General features: G+C 42.7%; 1 protein-coding gene across 18 annotated transcripts; it reads left to right on the forward strand.

The window, feature by feature from the left end:
- Nucleotides 1-58: 58 nt before the first annotated feature.
- LOC120895466 (protein sidekick-2-like) lies at nt 59-24,396 on the forward strand. 18 transcript variants are annotated; one of them, XM_040298885.1, is made up of 14 exons: nt 59-269; nt 2,330-3,443; nt 12,353-12,519; nt 13,121-13,247; nt 13,401-13,524; nt 13,883-14,064; nt 18,608-18,795; nt 20,521-20,635; nt 21,574-21,780; nt 21,868-22,145; nt 22,263-22,379; nt 22,483-22,628; nt 23,332-23,545; nt 23,624-24,396. In XM_040298885.1, exons 2-13 carry the CDS (start codon nt 3,356-3,358, stop codon nt 23,522-23,524), a joined length of 1,932 nt encoding a protein of 643 aa, XP_040154819.1. In that variant the 5' UTR covers nt 59-269; nt 2,330-3,355; the 3' UTR covers nt 23,525-23,545; nt 23,624-24,396. The 18 variants fall into 18 exon arrangements, with proteins under 18 accessions (XP_040154819.1, XP_040154808.1, XP_040154811.1 ...); XM_040298874.1 differs by having other exon boundaries at nt 23,332-24,396; XM_040298877.1 differs by having other exon boundaries at nt 2,676-3,443; nt 23,332-24,396.
- Nucleotides 24,397-25,859: the final 1,463 nt, after the last annotated feature.

Consider the following 25,859-nt stretch of genomic DNA (forward strand, 5'->3'; position numbering starts at 1 on the left):
GGAAAATCGAGCTCGAGGAAAACTTCACCGGAGCACGATACGTTCAGTATCGCATTATCCTTGTACGAGCGCGCACCTGATGGTGAGGAACAGTTGCATTTGCGCGAGGGCACCGGTCGTGCATACCGAATAATCGGCAAAGCGTTCGGCGTTCACGTGGGAACGAGTGAAGGTGGCATATCGGTTCCGTGAGTGAGTGTGTCTGTGTATGCTCACACACATAAGCCCTCCCCGCCCCCCTTCCATGGCTGTGTATCGTTGAGTGGTGGGTGAGTGTAGATGCATGCGTGTGTGTGTGTGTATTGAGCATGGTGGGTGGAAGTGAAAACAAAGAGCCACCTTCTCGAAGGAGTTAAATTTCGCTGGGCCATCAACTCGACTGCCGAGGGCAACGTAGTGCTCTACTCGATTACGGCCGTGCGGGAGTGTTTGTGAAGCGAATGTGTGTGTGTGTGTTTATTTTTTGTTGCCTTCCCACACAAGTACGATAGCACATGGTGAGTGAAAAAGGGGAGGGGGGGCGACAAAATACATACAGAACACGCTGGATAGAAAATAAGAAAAGCATCTACGCGCTAGCAAAGCACGAAATAACACCACCGTCATCGTGTCGCCCCGTGAACCTTCTTGCGGAAGTTGCAGGCCGCTCGAGTGAAAATAAAGCAATTACGGTGGATTAAAAATTAAACCCCGCAACATCAAAAACAACGAACAACAGCGTGCGCGGGAAAGAGTGATGATTATGTTTTTTTGCTTAGCTGGTTCACGTTGTGAACGATTCAGTGCGTTGTCCACTCGACCCGTTTGAAGCACATTCGACTTAGTAGCTTAGGGCCGCTGGCTACCCTTACCGTCGCCGTCGAAATTATCATCCGCAGGAAATGCATTTGTGTTACTAAAATGCAGCTCAGTTTAGCTACGAGTATTTGCACAAGCGAACCGAGGTGCGGCAGCTGGACGGTGGATGAGAGCTTTACATGCAACGTAAAACAAATATAATTCATCGCCGCAGTGCCTGTTGGAATTTCAAAATCGTTTCAGTTTAGTGCTAGGATTATTGGCACAGAAAGAGAGAGATGAAGAGAGAGAGAGAAATTTATGAGCGATGGAGATAGAAGAACAAAGAGCAAGTGCATGAATGTGAAACCGAAATCGAGTAGGCGGTGAGTGTGCAAACAAAGTTTGTTAATGGATGCAATCGATCGCCGAGTGCATTTCACGAATGGTTGCGCCGGAAGTGTATTTGAGAAGAGTGCAATTGATCTAGAAATGTCCGCTGTGTAACAGTATGCTTCATTTTCTATGCGGATGATGATGGATGATAATGTTCTAGAAATTAAATGAAAAAAAAAATACAGGAGTTGGATGAGTTTGCTCGATAGTTTTATGAACGATACAGACAAGCTTTGCACTACCATCAACCGTTGTTTTATATGTTAGCGTTGGAGCAGAAATTTTTATTTATCAGAATGCTTAGTTTAAAATTTAATATTTGTTGTACCATGTGTGCAAGTTCTCCTCTTCTCAAATCAAATCAAATGCTTATTAAATTTGCATCATAAAATATAATGTTAGTATGTGAATATATTTACGATCTATCATTCATAGCTAGACATTCATGTTTGTACACCAAAACTCTTACATATATAGATTATGTTTACAACCATTTTAACAAACTTCTCGAATTATTAATGCTATTCGTTTATCAGTACAGGTTTTCCCCGATTACGCGATTTTTTTTTTAAATTTGACAGTTCTTTGAGCATATTGTACTGATTTGTTGCATCAAATGTCATATGCAAAATAAATTCCCCTTGTGGTCGAACTAAAAAAAACCCATTTTAAAAGGTTGAAAACCGTAACATTTAGTTGAAATTAGCATTCATCATTCTTTTAATCAAAATAAGCATTAATTAGACTATAAAACTCTAAATTCGAGTTACGCTAATTTTCGAGACACGCTATTGCCTCCGGTCCGCATTAATAGCGTATATCGGGGCATATCTGTAATTTAAAGTACTCCTATAATTGTGCCTTAAGAGCAACCTTGTGTTGTAGACAAGGAAGTCAGAATATTTTTTTCAAATAACTAAAAATTGATGATTCTTCATTTGTTAGCTTTTAAAAATAATTTATAATTCCCTGTTCGAGGGAGAAGCGGTCCTTCCCTACCTACATAGCTTCAGTTCACCGTGTGTGCTATTTAATTTCATATGTTTGCGGTATCACCCTTCGATAAACCCCTTCCATAAACGTTCTAGAGTGAGTTGGTTTTAGTCACTAATACGCCTGCCCGTCACGTGCTACCGCATGTTTATTCTTCAAATAGATTGTGTTTCAACCTTGGACGAGTGCGTTGATCGAATCATCACAATAAATCAAGCCTATTTCTGTCTCAGCGTGTGCCGTTGTAAGCAAACGCCTTGCCTATAAGGCACGGTGGTGTTGAAAAAGGCTTCCCAAACAGGCAGCGCGACCCAGTAAAGAAACAACACCACAACTGACAGCAACTTGTTTTCGCCTGTCAAACGCATCGGACGCGAACGCAAGTGGTACAAACGGCGTTTGCCAGCAGGTCCGGGGAGCCGCCGAATAACAACGTCGGTTATGCTTTACCCTTCCCCACACTAACACCCATTCTCTTCAACGCCCTCTCCCCCTCATCCTTCCCCCAGGATGGCCATCCTTCGCACATTAAATCAACACTTCTCTCGGTTTATGGCAGCAGTATGGTGATGGGTGTTGTTGTTGCTGGCAGCAGGCGTAGCAGCGAAAACAACGCTCGACAACCGCGACAGTTCGGAAGAGCAAACAAATAAACAACATGGAAGTGAAATAAATTCGAATCGAAATTGAAACGAATCTGTGCGCCGTGGCCGCATGAAAGCATGTGCGAAACGCGCCCGCACCGATGAGCGACGACTGGCACACCAACACAGCGATCTACACCACGCAGCGTACCCGTGTGTGCTACTTTTACGACCGTGCGAACGTGATACCTCTCTATATGCGTGCGTGCGTGCTTGCGTGCCAGCTGTGTATGTGAATGGGTAGTGTGTATGTGTATAGGGGAGTGAAAAGCTTGCTCAAGTGAGGGAAAAGTGTCTATGCACACGCATGTGTATATGTGTGCGTGTGATTATTGTGAATCGCTAGCCCCCCGTCCGTTGGAGGATTAAATCGCGTACGCGCCAAACCCGCTCGCGTTGGATCTGGCGCCGGTAACGAACGTCGGCACACCCGCAACAGCACCCACTGCGTGAGCGAAACGTCCTTTCCCATCCCTTCGACAACAAAACAGAAAAAAAGCAGAGCCCGGCGTGTGCTAACGAGCCCGTAAAGCGGAGACTGCACGATGACTAATCTCGTTAATACCAACCTGGGATTTATTGTCTATGGATTAATTTTTGCTTCGTTCTACGGCAGCGCAACGCGGATATTCGGTGAGTGTGGGCGAAAGAACAAAAGTGGTTTTTACCGCGGGAAGGAGTGCGGGTGTCGCATTAGGATTTCTGCTTCACTATTCCGTTTGTACCGTTCCGTGTGTGCTTTGCTGGGTAGGAACTTTTTGTTGTTGTGGTTGTTCGTTGCGTATGTACCAAGGAGATGTTAATTTAAAATTTAAAGCTCGATGTACTACTCCACCAATGCAGAATCGTGATCCGGTGCTGTGCTTTGTTTGAAGATAGTTTATACTTTCTGTGGATTATCATAGCATCGGCAAAGATAATGGAAATGGTTACGGTAAAACCTTTCTTATTTAATCATACCATTTTTATTCTTACTTTTTGAATTTTAAACTGAAAACTTCATTGGTCTGTGCAGATGCATTCAATATATAGGCTTAGGGCCTGCATGGGATGGACATAGAATCAATTATTATTGTCATCAGCATCACAGCAACATCGATACCACCATATTCATAATCAGAATAATATTCTAAATTCAATACAAACGCTGATTTAAACGCATATTCATATTCAGAATAATATTCTAAATTCAATACAAACGCTGACAAAAGTGTATCATATCGATTAACGCTACATTGATAAACACGATGCGTATTTGAGTTTGGGATAGTCTTTATGATCATTATTTTACAACATTGGGCCCCTTTCCGTGTTTAGATAGTAGGCTGAAATTTCAGTTAAATTTCATTTAATTTCAGCTGCTTGCATAGTATAGCAGTTTTCGAGCAGCTATCAAAGCGGGTATAATATACAGGTGAGCATATTCCAAGGTGTATGTACTTAGAAGGCTGAATAAAGTTTTCAAGAGTGTTTTGTGTATTTATCAAGCTGCCAGAAAGCCAGTTTGAGCAAAAGTTTTCATCCGTCTTGTCAAAAAATGAGGTTCAAATTTGGTTATAAAAACAGGCAAATGAGACCATCTGTTCTACATACACTTTGATTCTAGATTCCACAACCTGATATGTTTAATGCACCTTGGAATAAATGAAAACACCACCTTGTTTTGCCACTTTTTCGAGCAAGTACTCGAATCTAATTCTAGTTTTAAGGCAAGAATAATCTAGGATGAAAATCGCAGGCTAGTTTTTTGAATGGTTTTGCATGGAGTGTTTACATGATGCAGGCTGAAATGACGCTGTCAAACTTCATATAAAAAAACTGGCTAGAATCGTCAAGGGCACTATTAACGGAATAGTCAGAAGAATCGCGGTGTCAATGTTTCCTATAAGGTCGACAAAGGTTCGGTTTCCATTTCAATCGTGTCTTTACCCGTTTACTTGGAACAATTAAGTCTAGTAATGCTGTTTCAACCCGGCAATGGGTTCGACAGCGAGGGGTTCATGCTCAAAAGCAAAGGCTACCCCTTTTAAGCAGGGGTACAGTTTATATTCTGTTAAAAAAATCTTTGTCCCATTACTTTTGGCAGCCTTTTCTTTGTATTCCCTTTCCACTTCTCAGGAAGTTTCCAGCTCGTGGAATATTTGTAATCTTTTCAAACAGCACAAAGACTACAGCTCAGGGTAACTAAACTAAGATGAATACCGTGTGACACTCGAAGCTTTTCGCAGACAACCAGTTTATCCGACCCGGCTTCCTTTTGATTACCATTAGTAGTAAGTTTCCATGACCTTTTCTAGCAACCCACACCCCGATGGAGAGGGTTGGGGTATGGGAGGTGGGGGTTGATAACCCTTTTCAAAGCAAACAGTAAACTTTAAAGCTGCACAATCTGAGTTAAATCGATGAAAGAGCTCCCAGCGGATGTGGCCATGCTGTAGGCAGTAAAGTGTTAGTAAAAGCAAACCTAATCCAATGTGAAAATCAGTTCGTTTGGGCCGGGTTGGCACGGGGTCTTGCAAGGTCGCAGAGGTAGTTTCGAGCGGGGGTTGAAATCCCTTTTGTAACTCAGCGCTTGGCAAGTACACGACAGCCGGTTGCCTACGGTGTGCTACACCGATAAGAAAAGTTTCAGGATAGTATTCGCCGCTGGGTTGGCTCTTCTTTGTGCCCTAATGGTTGCATCGAATTGTTTTGCACTGGTAGTGACCTTTTTTTTACATAGCTGTGGGTAGCAAGGATGGAAATTAGTTTGACAGTTCGTTTGTTTCTGAGTGCGTCATGTGAGTTCAAGACTGTACATGAAGTGAAGCAATTTTCGTATGATCAAAGGAAATTGCAGTGTGATTACAACCGTAGCTATACGATGAATATTACCAAAACTGTAGAATAACTTTCGGAGCTTTATAAAATGCTCTTGGGTAGAGCTTTTTTATTGGTTGGAATGTCACAGAACTCTTTTTCTGGTACTGGGTCCGGTACTACGGGGTACTGGTTCGAAAAAACATTGTGCCATCGACGAGCTCACTACATGACTGTTCTGCTCATGCATGGAAGCCCTTTTGTTATCAAGAGCTTAGAACAAGCTACTGTTCGATATCTCCAATTTCAACATTATCACTCGAAAAGATTAAAAAAAAAAAACAAAAAAACCTGTCGGTCTGCCTTTGAATACAAGGAAATTTTAGCTACATTTCCACGAAAACATAAACTACCTCGTATAGCTAACGTAACGTAGTAAACGGTTAAGCGCTTTATAGAAAAGTTTCATCTGAAATCTACCCCCACGAACGTGTGTTGTTCCTGTGCATGGTTACAATAATGGTTGATTGTGTAGCGAGAAGCTTAAATTCGTTTCCACGAAACGGAATGATCCTCCCCGGGGGCTCTAGAATTGCATGTCCCTGGCGTTCCAAGGCCATGTTAAAGCACACCCGCTCTGCGCTACAAACAAACAGCAACAAAAAGAATATAATATAATCCCTCGCACAACAGAACCGGCCAAAACGGCACCGCCCGTCCATCATGTCATGTGTTTGCCCGAGGGGGGGGGGCAGAGCAAAGCAGAGTGGGTGAAAAGTTCTACCAGCTGCACCATCACATCGCATCTGAAAGCTCGCACCATTGTGCGCTGGCACAGTGCCAAGGCGGAAGAAAACGTGAAGTATTATCGATTTACGACCAGGTCGCACATAAAAGCGCTCGAAGGAAAAGTGTCGTGGTCCGATTGAATACACCCTGCCGCCCCGGAGCGTTGAGCGCGCTGTGACATTGGGCGGGACGGGGCAGACGGAGCCGGCGTGTGAAACGGAAACGGATAGATCGTTATCGTAATACTCTTTCTTTTGCCCGTCACGCGTATTGTAATGGTGTGTAGCCGTTTTGTACAGCGAACATCAGATGGATTATATGGAACGGATATTCTGATCATTAGTAGACGAATGCCACCGATCGCGAGAATACCTTTCTAGTCCCGTGCTGAATTGACTCGTTACACACAAATGTGGGAAGAGGCAGGGTGGGTTCTAGGTGTGTCCTGGAGAGAAATGCGGTTACTGTTGCTCGGTGAGAAGAAAAGGCACAGAGGAATGTTGGATATGAATACATTTTGAAATCTTGCTGTATTATGTTATTGCTTTGGATCGATGGGATGGGTTTTGGATGACACAGGCACATTATACCGTGCGACAAGTCCCTGTAGAATCGATGGTCGGGTGCAAGAACAAAAAGGAAATGGACAGATGGAACTGAATGTAGCAGCGTGTAATTTGCATTGTTTTTATGAACCGTCAAGTCAAGAAAATGGTTTAACATTTTGATAAAGGATTTCAAGAGCAAACCTCAAAAGCCCTACATTTCTAATATTATTATAGAGATACCAAAAAAGTTGAAATGTGATGTGTTTTCATAATTGATTTATATATGTTGACAAAATAGAAACGGAAATCCAATGTAGCTTCTTCTATTGCATCCATTTTGGCGCAACAACCTACATGGTCATGCTGATCTAAACCGGATTTCCAGACATTTATACCGGGTTACTAAGAGCATTAGTACCACGTAGCTAAATGAGACGTACTTAAGAACAGTCAATGAATTTGCAACAAGCTAAAAAAAATTCGTTTACTTAGCAAATTCGTGATGGACCGACGTGTATAAGTGTGCTGTTACAGTCTATTGTATGTTATGTTGATTTTATTCGAAGAACGTATACATGTTTAAAGACATATAAATGCAAGTTTCAACATTAATGTAGAAACAAATTAAATTACAATAAGGTGTTTTTACCATTATTTAATCCATGCCATTAGATGGGCTTGGAAGGTCGATTGCTTTACACAGGATTTACTGAAATAATTCCTTTTGATGCTATTTTGTGTATTTTGTGATGCAATGTTTGCTATGCGTGATCTACACGAACTAACATCGATCCTAAACTATAAATTGCAAGCGTAATTAAACACATACAATTTGCTACCAAAACCTCTCTGTAAAACCATCATTTAAACTCATTTGACACACAGGGTACAGTGGTTCAAATAATTGAGGATGAGGAGGATATTGAAGTTCAGTGTTATTAGCTTTAGTACAGCTGTATTATTTTTATATCTGTTTGCTATTTTTCTTTTCCTCGTTCTGTGATATTTTTATATTTACTTTGACAGAAGAAAAACGATAGACTCGGGCGATCATTTGATTAAATATATCGATGGAATGAAGGAAAGGGCTTGAAAATAAGGTGTTTTTCTTTTCCCAGAATAGATGATCCTTGTCCTTTTGCGTCCTTTTATGCTGTCCCACGACATTCGGCTCCGTCGCTTATTGTTCCCCCCTTGTTTTTGGCACTGATAGACCGAAATCTGTTGGTTGTATTATTTTATTTTAGGTCATGTGTTTGGCTCCAAAAACGCTATCATAGGAAGCATTTATCTTCGTAAAGCCAGCAGCAGAAGTAGCAGCAGCAGGAATGAGAAATTGGATGCCCAGCTTCGATTGGCAATGATTGCTTTGATCGTGGGGAGCGGAGCAAGCGCACGGGTGTATATCCTGTACGGATTGGTGCTGATACCTCTCCCCTGATAACCTTTGCCGCAGCGATGGGCTATTGGACATTGGACGATAAAACAAAGCGGTGCGCTCCACTTTCACCCATTTTATTGAAGAGATTATGAGCTAAGAGAAATAAATTGCTTCTTTCCGGTGGCGCGCCAACCAGCACGGATGTGAAAAGAGCTGATTCAACCACAAACAATCACCGGTGCAGGCTGGCGCTGCTGGTCACCCGGTTTGTAGTGTGTTTCTTTTATTTCTTATTTTTTACCCCCAGCAGCAGCCGCCGATGCCATTTCCCTTTGATCCGGCCGCTTGCGTTTGGCTTCAAGGGATAGGATTTGGTTTGAGTGGTGTTATGTAAGAGGGCGTGTGATAGAATTTGGTAGACATTTTCCACCCGTTATTCCAACGACTGTGGAATCTTTTGTTTTTTTTTTTTCTTCTCTCCAATGGTTCCGGCATTTCAATCCGGCTCCGAGTGTGCCATGTATCGGCTGAAAGTTTTATCGGATCGGAGTTTTTGTTTAGATCGGACCGCCCTACCCGGGTTGATTCAGATTCGCTTCGGTTGTTTCTCGCACATCATCAAATTTTGAAGAAATCACCGAATAAGAAAGAACTCAAATCTAGCGCAACGGAGAATCGAAACCGTGAGACCGAAGAAAACAAAAAAAAGGTAAAGAAAAAGGATAGCTAGCGGACCGACCTCCTTAACAAAGGGGAACTTGTCCCACCCCGGAACATGCTCATTGTTTTTCCGCCACTGTCAGCATGATATTGCAGGCTTCTTTTTTACGCTGGCCCGGATCCGGCCTTTTATGCACGCTGTTCGGGGCCAGAAAGAATGGTGTTGAAAACGAGAAGAACTTTTCTCGCAAAACTATTAGCAATTCAAATTTTGTGCTGCAGCCGGCTACGGTCACAGGTTCATGGGAATGCGCAACGGCATTGAAATCGAGCCATTGAGGCTTTTGTCTACGGTCGGGCACGGTCGGTGGCACGGTGACGGTGGCGTTAGGATGCCGGGCAGACGAGTGGGAATGGCGTATCGAAATGCCGTTTCTGTGTCGATTCGTTAAGCTAAATTTATTTACGTTTCATGCACTTGGCATGGAATGGGAGCCGCTAAATTGGAGCGAGATTGATACGGAACGGTGTGGTAAAACAGCACTTTTGCTTCTGATTAAAATTAAGCTACGTATGTTGTGTAATTTAGGGATGAGTTGATAAAATGAGGGTAGATATTGGATGTGGTTTAGATTTGGAAATTACAACATTACTACGAAATGCAATATAAATAGAACATCCTAATTAAATTAAACGATGGTATTTGAATACGTGTATTTTCAAATTCATTCAATACTATACGCTATTTGAAGCGTTTCTCGCAAACTATTCATTCGATTGTTGTGTACGTTTTCGATTGTTCTTAATACTTGCATACTATTTGTGCATTCACGACTACAGTGTTTAACATTCACCGCAACCTGAATGTTTTAAAAACATCTTCTATTTGGCGTTAACGTCCTACGCAAACATGCCGGCCTTGCGAGACTTTATTCAGTACCATGCAGTCCTTGCTACACGGGGGGATGGTCCATTCTATGTTTGTAACCATGACGGACATATGATGAAGTCGTAGGAGTTGACGACTGTACCACGGGACCGCCCAGCGTACCTATATCTGGCTAGTAATGTGACGTGATCGAACACGCGCTAGCCAGGGCGGCCTTCCAACACCGTTACCGTGCAACTGGACATATGGAGACAATTTCACTAGCGTGAAAAAATAGTCAAAATCAACATGACAGAAACATTTCGCGCCTAAATGTATGTACCCAGCTGTCATCGTGTATGGTGCGATGACACATGACGTGAAATTATTCGCGGTAAATTATTCGCGTGAAATTATTATAAATGGTAAATAGTATCGAATGTCATTGAATTTGGCAGCACGGTTCACGGTGCGACGCTATTTGGTGGGATGTCTAGTTGCACGGATAAGGTAGGTTAGGTTTGTAAGCTGCACTGAAGTGAATACTTTTCGAAACTGTCTGTTCCGTACTGGGTATTTATCTGAAAGTGTTGAGGCAAAGAAGACTTATCTTGGGTAGTGGGAGACTTCATGATCATCCATTGAGCAGACGAATATTTGTGTAGGACGAATCAATTACTGCTGGAATTATGTATACTACTTAGCCGGTCTCGTAGTACAGTCGTCAACTCGTACGACTTAAAAACATGCCCGTCATGGGTTCAATCCCCAAATAGACCGCGCCGCCATACGTAGGACTGACTATCCTGCTATGGGGGGGAATCAATTAGTCACTGAAAGCCAAGCCCACAAGTGGGTACAGGCAGGCCTTGACCGACATCGATTGTTGAGCCAAAGAAGAAAAAAAAATTATGTATTTTTAGCTTAGGTTGCAGGCGTAGATATTCAACAATATGTCTTGATTATGGAGGAACTGGTTTTTGAAAATTGCAAAAATATGATCCATATGTAAGGTCATACAACTGGACGGATTTAGTACGAAATTATAACATTGTAGTACCTTTGAGTTGTGAGAGTAATTTTTGTTAATATTGATAAAGCACGTGAAACAATTCCAATAAAACAAATACATTCACAATAAACCCGCCCCACCTTTGCAACTGTTCGTATTAAAAACAAAAACTGCACACACACACACAAAAGCACACCAAAGCACTGAACCGTCGGGTGGAAAAATCAGTGCTTCACCTTTGAAGTCGAAAGTCTTTTATCTTTCCATGTGGGGCCTTTTACTTTCATGTCCTTAACCCCGACCTGGGTCTGGGCTGAACCAAATATACAAATTTGCCGTTTGCATTTTCAACAGCCCCAGTGCACTTTCAGCTGTCCCTTGTGTGTGTGTGTGTGTGCGTGTGTGTGTGTGTTTTCTTTTTTTTCTCATTCGATTCCCTATGGTGGAGAACTCGCTTTTTCCTTTCCGAGTTTGGGTTTGGCGATCGCTTTTCCAGCGTACATGTGTTTTTGTTTTATTTATGTAGCCGTTGCTTCGGACAGGCGGTTCACTCCCGCCCCTCCCACTCCCTTGCGACTCGTCCGACCCTCGTTCACCCTGTCCCGCATCATTCCGGCGCAGTGAAGTAGGGAACGAACGAAACCCTTTTCGCAGAGAAATTGGCCATCCCATGTTTTAGACCAGGCGCGCGCGCGCGCGACGTTGAATCGTGATTTCCGGCAATAGTACGGCCGGCTGGGCTGTATTTTTTGGATGGCACGACACTTGCTAGCTCGTGGCAGCCACATGCGACACTGGTCGTCGTCAGCCGTGTCCCCGAGTCCCCGGCACCCGTGTTCGGTACGGGCTTGACGTTGATTTATGTCGGGCAAATGGTGCCATTTTGTCGGTCGCATAATGGAGCAAAACCTCACCTTCCATTGTAGCGTGTAGCCGGTGTGGCCGGGTGTCGCGGTAGCCCTAGCCCTAGCCGGAACGATTCCATACGCTAATGCCAAGGGCAGGGGCAATAAAAAGTTATGGGCTTGTTGTTCGTACGGTGGCCGCTGGCCGTTTTAACGCGCGCAACCCGCCACCCGCCGTGTGTTTCGCTTTCGTACACTTTATTTTATTTTGCCATCGAATCGTATAATTTTTAATTAATTTTCCAACACGCCCCGTGTGTGTGTGTGTGTGTTTTTGTGACCGGTTTTAATTTATGAGACATTTGAATTATTATTAGCATATTCATAATTTTTAATTTTCTAGCTGCATTTACAACTAGTCTCTAGCGTCTAGCGTCTAGGAACAAAGCAAAAATTGTAACGATGCATTGCGTGATGGTGATGAGCACTGTTGTTAGAGCATTAAAATGGAACTCTCCCTCTCGCACAACGATTGGGCTGTTTAATACGATGTTTGTGTTTTCTAACCTAACCCTTTGCCATTGCCCTTTTTGACTCTCTTTTTTAATATTTCTCTTCCCCTTTTCCGAAAACCATACAGATATTGAAAACATCCCGGTCGTTAAATACGTAGCCGTGGCCGGCCGGAACGTTACCATCAGCTGTCCTGGAGTGAACGAGCACTCGCTAATCGATACGCTCATTTGGAAAACCACACAAACCGTAGCTGAGTACGTTAATGGGTCGCCGCTGGTAAACAACCCGAGGGTAAGCTTTCCAATCTGCTTGATTTAACTGGTTTCTGTGCGTGTGTTGATGGATGTGGGAAGGGTAGAGCGATTTTTTGTTGGCTTTACCCATCAAACAGCACTATGGAAACTGTTAAACTACAATCAAACAAATACTACGGTGCTAGCGCTCTACGCTTCGTTTGTTGCGTTGGAGTTTAACCACCAGCGAAGTGAAGTGCGTTGCTACGCAAATCTAATCACTGCGAACCAATATGGAAGTGGTTGTTTGCTTAGAGTTGTTGAAAAAAAACTCGAATGAACCTACATGTCATTCAAATTACTTCCTATGGTCCAGTTAGAGTCGTGTCTTGATCCGTACTGTTTGCATTTAATCAACTTAATGAGCAAATTCTATGTTTGCCTTTGTGCAACATTTTGTGTTATATTTATTCATCATATACAAACTAACATGCACACTGTTGCGGTACGTTCAAAGCTGGATCGTCCCGGTAGCTGCACGTACCTGTGCTACAAACTCGGTGCCCCACACGAACTCGGTGCACAAAGTCACTCCAACTAGAAATTAAATTTTGCAATTTCGACGATACTATCATTAAATTCTAACTGTCGCTGCACAGATCACACTGCTGCCGGGCAACTTTAGCTTGCACATCAGTCCAACCAGCTCGGCCGATACGGCCGAGTACACCTGTCTGTTCAACGACCGGCACAGTCCGGAAGCGATAGCGGATCTGCTAGTGCAGGGTAAGAGTTTCATCTCTCATTCTGTTTTTTTTTCCTTTATTTTTGTGTTTTTGCTCTCTTTCTTTCTACACATAGCAGATTGGTAAATTGGATACCATATTTTTACCTCTCCCCTTTTTACAACGTTCCCTTGTTTTTCTCGCCCGCTCGCAGACGTGCCGGATCCACCTGGGCGACCGCTGGTGGTAAGCTTCACGTCACGTTCCGTCGATTTATCGTGGGCCCACTCGCAGGACGCACGGAACGCACCGGTTACGAATTTCATCATCGAAACAAGGTAAATATTGGTAGAGTCGCTGCTGGTTTACCGATGCAGGAGGGTTCTGCAAGCTGACCGGGTGCCCCCGTAGTGTTACTTGTCCCAAATGAAATGTCAAAATTTTAGGAGACGCAGGGAGGATTCGATGTTCTCTTCTCTTTTTTTTTTCGTTTACCGTGTTCGCACTAAGATCAAAGCGGATCGTGCTGGAATGAATTTTCGATTTGCAATGTGATAGTATGAGTTTTTGAAGGCAAACTAAGTTGTCTTTCGAAAGGACGGTACATTTATCGGGCGTTTGTGGGGTGTACAGCTAGGGTGAATAGAAAGATACCCTTCACGCGTGCCCACACTAACGTGCGCTTGTCTTTGGCAGGGTCGGTGAAAATGGAGACTGGAATCAGGTGCCACCGATCTACACTAAATCACATCTAACCACGTACCAGGTGACGGAACTGCTACCCTTCACCGTGTACAGCTTTCGCATCATTGCCGTTAATGAGCTGGGTCACAGTACACCCTCGAAGGAGTCGTACTACTTCGTGACGCTGCGAGAAGGTAAGTGCAAGGGGAGGACGAAGAGATTATGCGTTTGCGTTGGTTTCGTTTAATTCAGTGGGACAATCTAAGAAGTGTCATAAATGTTAAAGCATCACTTAGAATAGTTTCTTATTTTAAATATTGAACCAACTTTAAAGGTGGTGAAGGTCAATTGAATGGATAATGAATGGTGGTGTTTTTTTAAATAATAAAATATAAAATTTTGCATGCTTAAATTCTTAAATATATCAATTATATCTAAAATCCAAGAAGATGATTCCATTTGCTGGGCTTTTGCTTTTTATAAAAAAGTCACATAAATGCGTATAAAGCACTTACATTAACGCTGCTTACATACAGAAATAAACATATTTGACATACCTATAGATCGCTCATGAGCGCACTGGCGGAAAGTAAACGCACACATTTACACATTTTTTAACTGTGTTAGTGTCCAAAATGTGTAGAAACCAAAACGCGCTCTCGCATCCGTGTATTTCACACCGTTTCTCCGCTTAACTCTAGGTTTTTACGCACACCTTGATAAAATATTCCGCTCTTTGTTTGTAGGGTAGGGAAAGTATACCAATTATGGCTATATTATGCCATCAAGATGCTGATTTTACTCTCGTAAAAATAATTATTCATGAAAATTAAAAAAAATGTTTTCTAGAAGCCTAAAATGTACAAAACACGAGAGTATTTTGACTCAGAGAATATCGAATTCCTTAGAAAAATTCAATTGAAAATTGCATCTAAAGGTAACAATTATGGTTATAGTGTTTCTAGCAATTCGCCATAACTGTACCAATTGTGGTTGTGACCCAAAACTTGAGAATTTTTACACTCAAAATCGTTTTGTTAATTTCAAATCAAGTAATGATAATTACACTGCAGGTTAAAATAAATACGTTTTTACATACAACATACAACACCATTGAACAAGTAAAATTAATAGTATCATATCTCCGTTTTCTATCACTGCAAATTCCCTGGTTGTAGTGATTGTAGCCACGCTCAATTAATCGCACATTTGATGGAGCTAATCCTTCTAAATCTATAATCTAAACTCTTTCCTTGGGTTCTAGACACAAATTGACTGTTTTAGAGCGAAAATATTGTTCGTTACAGCCATAATTGGTGCTATAGCTACAATTGGCACACTTACCCTACTGCACTTTCAAGTAAAAATCATATTGAATTGGAAATGAGATTGAAAATTCAAGGAATATTTTATCCTATGATCTATGATAGTCATATCATAACATTGTTCGAACAAGTTCACAAACACCGTGCACAACTTTCCTAGAAATTAAAAGTTTCTGAAAGCACACTTTATCAGATGGAAAAGACAACTTCGCGAGAAACAATGCCAATATTGAACGATTCATTCGAACACATTCGAACACTGCACAAATAATCCTCGCTCCGGGAAAGACATGACTTTTCCTCCGAAACAGCACAGCTTAAATACGATTGCCCGGAACATGCTTCACCGTTGTTGTTAACCGTCATGTTGTCTGTAATGGGAAAGTTTAGAGCATTATTTCGTTTAAGCGGGCGCCCAGAATTCGCCCGTCTAGGCAAGAAGCAACGCAACCAAACCAAAAAAGAAAACCACAATGAAACATTCCCAACCGAACCGTCTTCCCGTTTGACGATCTTTGTTTTGGCAACATTCTGCTGCATGAAATTAGCATTTGATGTGCTTCACTCGGCTCTAATTTGCTAAACGAGAAACATTCTTTTGGCGACGTAAAGAAATGCGAAGAATTTTCTTTCCGCAAACCCTCATCCACTAATCGTGGCCCCGGGCTTCGGGCAGGCAACCTGTCTGTCTTGCTGGAAAACATGAGGATGAGGGCGGAAAAAAACAAAATCGAAAAAAAGCACACAAACCTCGCGTACACCTTTGCGCGGGCAGCAGCTGAGCCAACTGCTTTTTAAAGCAATCTTTTACGAGCGCGTGTTTTACGTGTTGCTACCGCCCCAAGAAAGTTAATAACAATTCCGGAAACGGTAAGTGTGATTGGCAAATGGGTCGATCCCACACCTGGCGAGGTGTTTTCCGACGGTCCGCCCTTGCCTCACCCGACAGCTCGCGTGTGGCGCCATTTAATTACAATTATGGCATAAATTTGCATAAATTAAAACGATTCGCCTTTCGCCGTCGTCGTCGTCGTCGTTGTTGTCGCCGTCGCCGGCAGAACATCGGAACCAGGTACAGCAGCAATGTGCAGCATTTCTTCGCTCTTTTCGCGCTAAAAAGGGGATCCTTTTTGGGGTGCGCTGGGGCCGAAGACTGTTTGAAGGGATTTGCGTACCGTTTAACCCCGGTGTGTATTTGTTTTGACGTTCGTTGATTTGCGAAGCCCCGCGAGCGCTAGCAGTCGGGGTCGGTCTCGGAAAGGGGGTAAGCAGCGTAAACACACCGACACATATAACACATTTCGCACGGAAAGGAATGTTTTGGGGTATCTGCGAGTGTGGTAGGGGATGGTAGGGGTAGATTTTGGGAACGGACGTTCCGCAGACAGCAATTATCGCCGTGCACCCGTCAAAAGGGGTTTCTGTTTATGCGTTGGCAGGATGGGGTTTTTAATGGCAGAGAGAAAAAGTTACTCCCATTTTAATGTGTGCTTTAATTGGGTTTTCCAAGCAGTGGGAAGTTATGTTTCCAAGCAGGTTTTAGTAACGTTTGTGTTATTTTTGTCAAAATATAACGTAAAGAATGAAGTTGTTTATTGTGTTCAAAAGGCTTATTGGAAAGAAGACAACAAAAGCAGTCGCGATTGAACACAATGCTCGTTTGTTTGTTTTCACATTGACATTGATCTCAGGAGTTGATCTCGTAAGTTGATTTCGCGTACAAGTTTTAGCTTTTATCAATACCGTGGCACTCTTTTACGTTTTGTTGTGACTTAAAGCCACACTTAGAGGTGCAAAAGTTAAACATTCGCAAAGTCTCTAAGTCAGTGGTTTTTAAACTTTTTGCAGCATTCCTCTTCCTTCATCCATGTGGGTGTATGTAGAATTATATTCCCCCCTCACAATTTTAGGAGGGAGGGGATTCTGCACGGTCCAGAATGGGAAATTCATAGTTTTTGTCGATACGGTTTTTCAATTTCTAAACGTGTCGAAACTGCATTTGTTTCGCATGCATCATTTTGCCTTGCAGCATTTTATTTTCTCAATCTCGTTCATTGCCTGTTTCATCATGGACCTTGATATTAAACCTTCTGTGAATTTCCTGTTGCTACCAATGTACCTGTCGCAAAATTTTGAAAGGAGAGTGAAAATAGTAATATCTTTAACGTTTGTTGTAAGCAAAGTTCAAAATTTATTACAGCCTTTCTGGAGTTCTTGCGACTGAATGCCGCTCGTTGTGCCTGTCCCTATGTATAATATGCGTTAAGACAGGCGTCATGCGTGTATATATGCGTTAACTCACACCATCTAACGTGCCTGTCGTAACGCTGCTGGATCGGGTTGGCTCATCCATGCTAATATTGCAGTTTGTTGCAGTCAAATAATTTGACAGTACCAATGCCACTTCGCAACACTTCTTCACACCCCTTCAGCGGTTTAAAGTTGAAGGTTTGAAACGGAACAAGATCGACAGGTTTTTTTTACCCAAAATTTAGGTATTAGAAGGTTAATAAGGTTTTTTTTTGTATTTTTCCCACGAACATCTCATGTTATTTTAGATGCTTCATCTATTGTATTGAGTTGGTTTTACATTGGCAAAGCCGTTAGCGCAACATAATTCAACGAATCGGTGATCGGAATCGAATAATCTTTGCTCACTGCCCACAAATCACTGCAAATTTTAGTTTTTCATATTTTCAACAACATTCTACAATGTTCAGCTACAGCTGATGATTGGATGGTTCATAGTTTTTTCGATTCTTCCTTTGATGATACAAATATTCTAGGTATGGGCCATTGAATTTTGTGAAAGTTTGGTCGAAAATTCCACCCCCTACAATCCCCTCTCCCTACAATGTCAAAATTCTCCTTTGGGGAGAATTCCCTCCCGTTGAGCTCGCTGCTTTAAGTCTAAAAACTGATCTGTTGCAAAAATGGACTTTACTTACAGAATGCATTGTTATGGAGAAATATAATACAAATACTTTCTTCATATGTGCAGTCTCAGTTTCTTCCTGTGCAGTTGTTTTACAAGTAAAGGCGTAATATGGAATGTATCAACTAAGTGTACAAAATTGCAAAAAAATCTGCAAACTTGCTGAACAGCGTTGCGAAATTCTTTCCACTGCTATCACATCGTACATGCGAAGAGCGGGAGCTACCATATCACACGCATTTAATAATTTAAATTTCCATTTCTTCAATAAATCATCATTATGCTCATACTCCACTCCAGCAGCAGATACGTTACATCCCATAGTCAAACAATATACTTAACATATACGCTCCCCCTGTATAACGCCTATCTTTTACTTATCTTCCATTCTCCGTGCACCGGTACCGATTGAAATCAACGCAACGAAAAATGAATGAAATAAATCAACGATCCACCACCACCACCATCGACGAGCAGCACCGACCGGCAAACCGGTAACGACGATAGCGCACAACACATCCGCCACCTCGGTGTACATCTCCTGGAAGCCGCCGCCACCGGACACGATTCTGGGCGAGTTTCTTGGCTACCGCATAACGTACCGTACGCGGGACCGCCATCCGGACGACGTGAAGGAGATTTACATTCGCGACAGCACCGTCGAGGTAAGTGATTCGGCTCGAAGATTCCGCCCGTTCCACTCAAACTACCCACGTGCCGAACGGTATCATTGATTGATTTTGCTAACGTGCGCGTCGCTAGATAATTTCGTGTGTCTTCGTTTCACTTTTTGGCGACGGATTTTTATCTTTATATTTCAAACTCAGGTTCTCACGTTGTGTTTTTTTGGCCGATGGCGCTCCGACCTGACAATCTTGTACGAAATGTAAAAAAGAAAGAAAGAAAGAAGTGTGCATGATATCGTCGATGTAACACGCGTGTCAAATCTTGTGACATTGCCCCATTTCTTAACGTACGCCTATTGTGCTGGTGTCTCGCATGATGAAGGTAGGAAAGTTTTGGAGGAAGAAAATGGGAAAATAAAATGAAAACGAACGGGACTGACATTTTGTTTTCTCCGATCCTCAGCGAAGCGCTCGAAATATGCGTTCCGTGTCCAAGATTGATGGATAGGGGAATTAAAATTGATTTTATTTGAAGCTTTTTGTTTGGAACTTTCCCAAACAAACGTAAGGGCCGTACGAATTGGAAACTGTGCTTTGATTCGGAGGCAAAGTTTTTCTTTGCAAGCACAAGAACATGTTTGTTTGTGTTTAAAATATCCCTTGTCACTGTCAATTTTAATGTAAAACAAAAATTTTAGAGTAACGAAACAGAAATGTTACACTAACGAGACACCATTTCGGTGTTTTTGTTGGTTTGTTCCATGCACATGTTGCGATGTGAAAATGTTTTGCTATGATTAATGCGCATCATAAACCAAAAATGAAACCAAACCTGTACCGAACGTTCAGTACCGTGCGCGTACACAGCCGCTTCTGCTTCCGATTCGGGCCCGCAACCTGTGGACCCGCCATTATTATGCAGTTTTCGCTCACTTACGAATTTTAATTTTTCATAAAATATCTGTTCATCTTGATTTACAATTTTCGCTACAGAAACCGAATGCGAGGGCGAAGAAAAAGAAACAGATACACACACACACACAATCACAATAATGTGCCCGTGGTACGTTCATGTTTATTCAGAGCTGTGCAGCAAGCTTTTCAGCTCCGCCACCCTTACCCACACGTTATGCTGTGCGATGTTGCGATGGATACGGTCCGAAATAAATGGGTCCCGGAGCGGTTGGCCTGAGAGTGCGAGTGCTGTACGATAAATCTACATAATTTCACATTATTCATAAACTTGCCACACCATTTTTCCACCGTTTGCATGTTATCTCAGCGGGTACGGTTGCGCTTCGGCAGTCCAAAGGCTACCGGTTCCATCGGGCCCGACGCGGCGACACTTTTCATCCTTGAGTTGTTACTATCAATGGTACGGTGAACGCGATAAAGACGACGAAAACGACGAAACATGTCAAACTGTGGTACTTGTAGTGGGCGAAAAAGAAAAAAAAACACGCACAGGAACGAAGCCTGAAACCACTCGCTGCGTTCTTCTTGAGATACTGCCCTTCTATCCAACGCGGCATGTCTTTTTTTTCTCTCTTGGATAATGATATTTTGTTTGCTGTTTGAAAGGGCTTTTTTTTAAAGCTCCAATGTTAAAGTAAACAGGGACGACGGATTCGCTTGAACATTCTTACCTTTCTTACCAACCTCCACCATGATCGTTTTCAATTTCACTCAAATCAAACATTTGTTTTTCTCTTTCTTTCTTTCTTTCTCTTTCGCTCTTCCCCATCACTTTGGTGCCTATTACAGAGCCACGAGATACACAACCTGGAAACGTACACGCAGTATCTGGTGTCGATACAGGTGTTTAATCCCGAGGGATTAGGCCCACCGACGACCGTGCTGGTGATGACCGACGAAGGTGGTAAGTAGAAGAAGGAAGGGCGTGGAAATGGGAAATGGATGGAACTTTTCCCGCAAGCTCCGGGAATACAAAAGGGTGGAAATGAGGGCGCTGAGCCTGTATGTCGATGCCATCCTTCATCTATGGCGGACCTTTTTTTGCTCCCTAAAAGTAAGAAGGATGTTTTAAGCGTACGATTGTACAGCGAAATAAGAATTAAGCTTTGGCTTTACTGTTGGTCAGGTTTAGGGAGCATAAATCAGTATTAATGGAAATGTTTTATTTTCACAATCATGTTAAAACATGGGGACGGCATGGCAATCAAATTAGCTTGATCGTTTGCTCAAAGAAAAGTAGTTTTATCGGAATGCCTACATTTGTCATGAGAGTTGCATAGCTTTAGGCGTCTTAGAATAATTGCCACTACATTTGTCCTGATAATTGCATAGCTTTAGGCGGCTTAGAAAATAATTTTAATGTTTTGTCTGGTAATAAATAACCAGGTTTTATCAAGAATCAAAAACAAATACCTATTAATTACTTTACCTAAATGGTTTGAGCGTGATAATGCGGGCCTTCTAATACATTTCTGCCCGGTGTATTGAGTTTCAAATGCGAACGAGTGCGCTAAAATCCCACCTGCATTGAACTTTATCGAAAAATGCTGGTTTGTTTGCTGTTTTTTACTGTTATGCTCAGCCAACTCCCGCACAAGTGACGAAATGCAAAGTTGGAATGTTCAGCCATAAATAAAATTGTCCAAACAAAGACTAGAGAATGAGTTAAACCGAAGCAAGTAAAAAAACAGTTCCCCCAAACGGTGGAATGAAGCGGCTGAAAACTTCTTAATTGGTAGTACGCCGTTTGTTAGTGTCTTGCTGGAGTTTCTGTAGAAGTTGGTGAACATTTAATTCTCCCTTTGATCGTTTCGCTCCGTGTCCTTTGTTTGCGGCGAACAGTACCGACCAAACCGAGAAACCTGAGCGTGCTGGAAATCACGTCAACGACGATCCGCATCAGCTGGCTCGAGCCGGAAAAACGGAACGGTGTCATCCACGGGTACCGGGTGTATTACGTCTACCAGAATCAAACGCTGCTCCATCTGCCAATCCTGAAGAACGATGCGGCCCAAAACTCGGTCTTCTACTACACGCTGACAAATCTGAGTGAGTAATCGCGCGATTGGTCACCCGGGAAGGAGACCGGTGCACCAGGCTCGGTAGTGTATTTATCTTTTGCCCTCCCTGGTACAGAGCCCTTCACGGATTACCGGATCATAGTGACAGCTTTCACGCTAAAGTACGACGGCGAACCGTCGGAGGTGTCGCTGCGCACAGACGTCGGTGGGCCGAGCCCACCGAAGGTGCTGAACCTCACCTGCCACTCGCTCGACACGCTCTTCTTCAGCTGGCGGATACCGCGCGTCTACCATTCGTCGATCGATTTCTACATCGTCAACTACCGCAATCTGGAGTACGACGATACGCACGAGATACGCATCTCGGCCAATGCGTCCATCGTCGAGACGTCGGTAGGTTATTGTTTGGCTTTTGCGGGTGCCCTTGCTTTCTTCGTGCTTTTTTCTTCCCCCGCCCGAGATGGTTGGACTCGGAGTAATAAATCCCCTTTTTTGCGCTTTCATTGGCAGATGGTTATTCCCAACCTGACGACGAACAGTGCGTACGAGGTGAAGGTTCGTGGGGCGACCGTAAGCACGGTGAATCCGAAAAAGGTTGTCCTCGGCACCTATTGTGAACCGATAAAGGTAGGTTTTTTTGTGTACGCCGATTGCTGGCTGATGGTTGTTTAACGATGAACCATCGTTGTGGTTCGGTGGTGGTATGGTATGTTCTCTTTTCCTGGTACAGATTGCACTCCGGGCAAATTGCGAACAGTATCAGCCGCCTCCGCTGAGACACAATCCGTACGTCGATCAGGAGCTTGTCATACTGGCGGGTATCGTGATCGGGTGTTTCGGGCTGCTGCTCATCATACTGGCGATAGTGCTGTGGAGGTAAGTGACTGGAGGAGGAAGGAAAAGCGTTCACAAACCGTTGGTTGGCATGTTTAGCATACAGATGACTTATTTTCTACTAGCGTGGAGAGCAAGGGAATTCAATAAACATGCCTTATTAGTTGTATATATCTTTCACAAGTTTATTCCACAGATTATTAGATATTTTTCCTCCTTTGTTTGGGAGCTTCTATGTTGCTTGTACAGATAAAATGAAGCAAACTATCTTACTTTAGCTAGCCTAACATTCAATGTAGTATGCCAAAAAGTAATAATTAAAAACATACCATCGAAACCAGCAATCAGAAAATCAATACAAATATAATTCCAAATCACCAGCCCCTGAGCCACATCTAGCTTAGAGCTGTTCAAACGATACATTCCACGTGCTTATGTACGGTACAGTGAGAGACCTAGAGTTGTCGAAACGTATCAATAGCTATTGCAGGAAACATGCATCATTTAAAATCTCGGTGAAGTATTACCTGTTTCCGGATTTACTTTACCCTTGCCGATAGTGTGGTGTGATACATGCAGCTCAATTTCATAAAACATCTGAACAAAATGTATATTGAACACTCTGTCCAGCTCATACGCTCAACGATTTTGCAACGATGCAAATCCGTTACCATAGATGCCTTGATTTGGAGACAGCAAACTAACCAACCCGTCCGTAACTGTTCGCCCATTTCACCCTTTACAGGAAATGTTTCCACGCGTCGTACCACGAGGCCGGCGATCAGCGACCATCGGAACGGACCGACCATAAACCGACGGTCCAATCGAATGGGTGGAAAACGTCCTGCGATTCGAACGGTATCGTGCAAACGTCGATACCCTCCGAGGAGTACATCAACGGACAGCAGCAGGCGATGATCGATCGGTTCCATCGCTAGGCCCGAGATGACTGATTTATGGTAGGCAATGGCTGCTGCCGGTTGATGCGCACGTACTGCACGGTCACGAACTGAGCCCCTGTGTCTCTGTGCTTGCAGTAACTCGACGGACGGCCGGTGAGCCTCGCTGGCGGAGACGGTTGGTATGCCAACGAAAATCGGGGCGCACCTGGCTGTTACGTATGGAAAGTACCTGACTAGGATAATTTAACGTAAGTCGCTTTAGGAAATGGCCGATATCTAGTGAAACACATCGAAACAGACTTGTTGCGACAGGGATGATGGAGCGTACCGTTCTGCCGCCAATCGTTCCTTCCGATGTATTTTGTTATTATTTTTTCGTTGTATTTAAATATTTTTCTTTCAAACAGTTTTGAATATAGTTTTTTTGTTAAAAAAAGAGGAAAAAATAATAGCCTTGCTATTGTGTGCGTGGGAACTCAATCCAACACAGGCTCGAATAACTTGATTCTACGTTCACAATCATCATTATGTTTGTGTCATTGTGTGATTAAGCTTTGCGTTAACGTTATCACTTGCATTCTCAAGATGCAGCTCAGCTTTTTCTCAACCACGGATTGAGCAAAGCATTCAAACCGGGAAGGAATGCAAACATTTTGCTGGTGCTTAGCGTAGCTGTTAGAATATTTACCGTGAATGTATTACACAAACCGTCACGCGGTTGTGCAAAGCCACGAATCTGCTGTGTGAAAAGTTGTCGTTTCAAGCGCCTGTGTATATATACATTCTACTACTATTTGCTAGTACGAAGTAAGGAAGCTGGACGGAATGAATAGTGCTAATAAATTGATGATGAAAACAAACAAAATATAAAATAAAAGAAATGTAATGACATTGACTGTGCAACGAAATTGGATGGTTTTACTGTTCCCTTTTACTCATCCATCCGAAATGGGTCTAATCTGTTTTGGGTAAGTACTGTTGAGAAAAAGATCGAGATCAAATTCAGCGTTCTCGCATTCAAAGATCATTTTATATAAAAAGATATTTTATATCGTCGTACGCATAAATGTAATACACTTTGCAAGTGCAACATTGTACAAGAATGAACGAAGGTTTGTATATACTTTCTGTGCAAAAACTATCCGCAACGCTTCATTGCCCGCATTGTAGCGTATGCGGCAAATCTAATCGATTGCATTGCTATTTCGGTGCACATTAAAATTCCAGTCATGCACTTGCAACACAAATGCTCCATGCGTATCGTGCAGTTCATTTTGCGGCCGGATGAAGTTGATACGGAGGTTTATTTTGTATTTATAGTTTATAAATTGCATAGTTGCTACTGAGTGGTTGAAAATTTGGATGGTGGTCACCAATTATTATACACCTTAACAGCCGCATCGATTTCATCAGCCATTAGCCGCAACATATAATCATAAATGGTGATTCTAAATATTTGTCATTGAGGTGAAAGGTCGCAATTGATGGATGAAATAGCTCACATGTTGCGAACTGTTTCATAATTGATTATGATAACACCAGAGTGTTTTGAAATAAAAACAAACCTGCACTAAATATTTGTTCCAAGCATGCACAATGTTGCAACACCATGCCATGTTCAATAATTCCCAGTGCATGATCATGGTTTAGTTCCCCGTGCAAGTGCATTATACCGTCAGCTCAGTAAACTGTGTTCGATCGTTTATCTACTGAATAAATTACAGGATATCGACGTGGGACACATCCGGACGCATACGCTTCTCCGGCCGAGCTTCTGGCGGGGTGTAGTGTAGTGTAGTGTTCACCGAACAGAGTCCGTGAGCACGGTTGCACGGGCGTTGCATATTCATGAACGATTCACCCCTCTCTCGTGCCAGACGGTGGCCGTTGACTGGTTGAGATCACCAGGTGGCTTGAATGGTGAATACATTTCGTGTTGGCGTTATTGGGAACAATCTTTCGCCAGAAGGAGGGGAAGAAATTCGGTGGAAAAACACAGCACACAACACAGCCCTCTGGTGAGATGAAAGCGAACGGTGCAGCTTCGATAGTATCGTAAATAGTTTTTTTTTATAAGCTCAATATTACGGTGGAAAAAATGTGTTGCATTAATGCTTTCACCGAAACGAGTGATGAGGGCGTTTAGCTAGAAATTAGTTCATTCTTATAGAGCTTTTGGGAAAAATAGTTGATTCATATTGTTTAATTCATTTATTTTGATCATTGTAATCTTTCCAACGATTTTGATAACTTGTATTTAATATTAAATATCTTTTAAGTTTTTATTAACTTTTTATTAAACGAGTACAAAATATTTTTATTTTTACAAACCACACGTAAAATGCTCTGACGATTATAATTTTGCTTCGGA

Source organism: Anopheles arabiensis, chromosome 2, assembly GCF_016920715.1.
Source record: "Anopheles arabiensis isolate DONGOLA chromosome 2, AaraD3, whole genome shotgun sequence".
Classification (NCBI taxonomy): Eukaryota; Metazoa; Arthropoda; class Insecta; order Diptera; family Culicidae; genus Anopheles; species Anopheles arabiensis.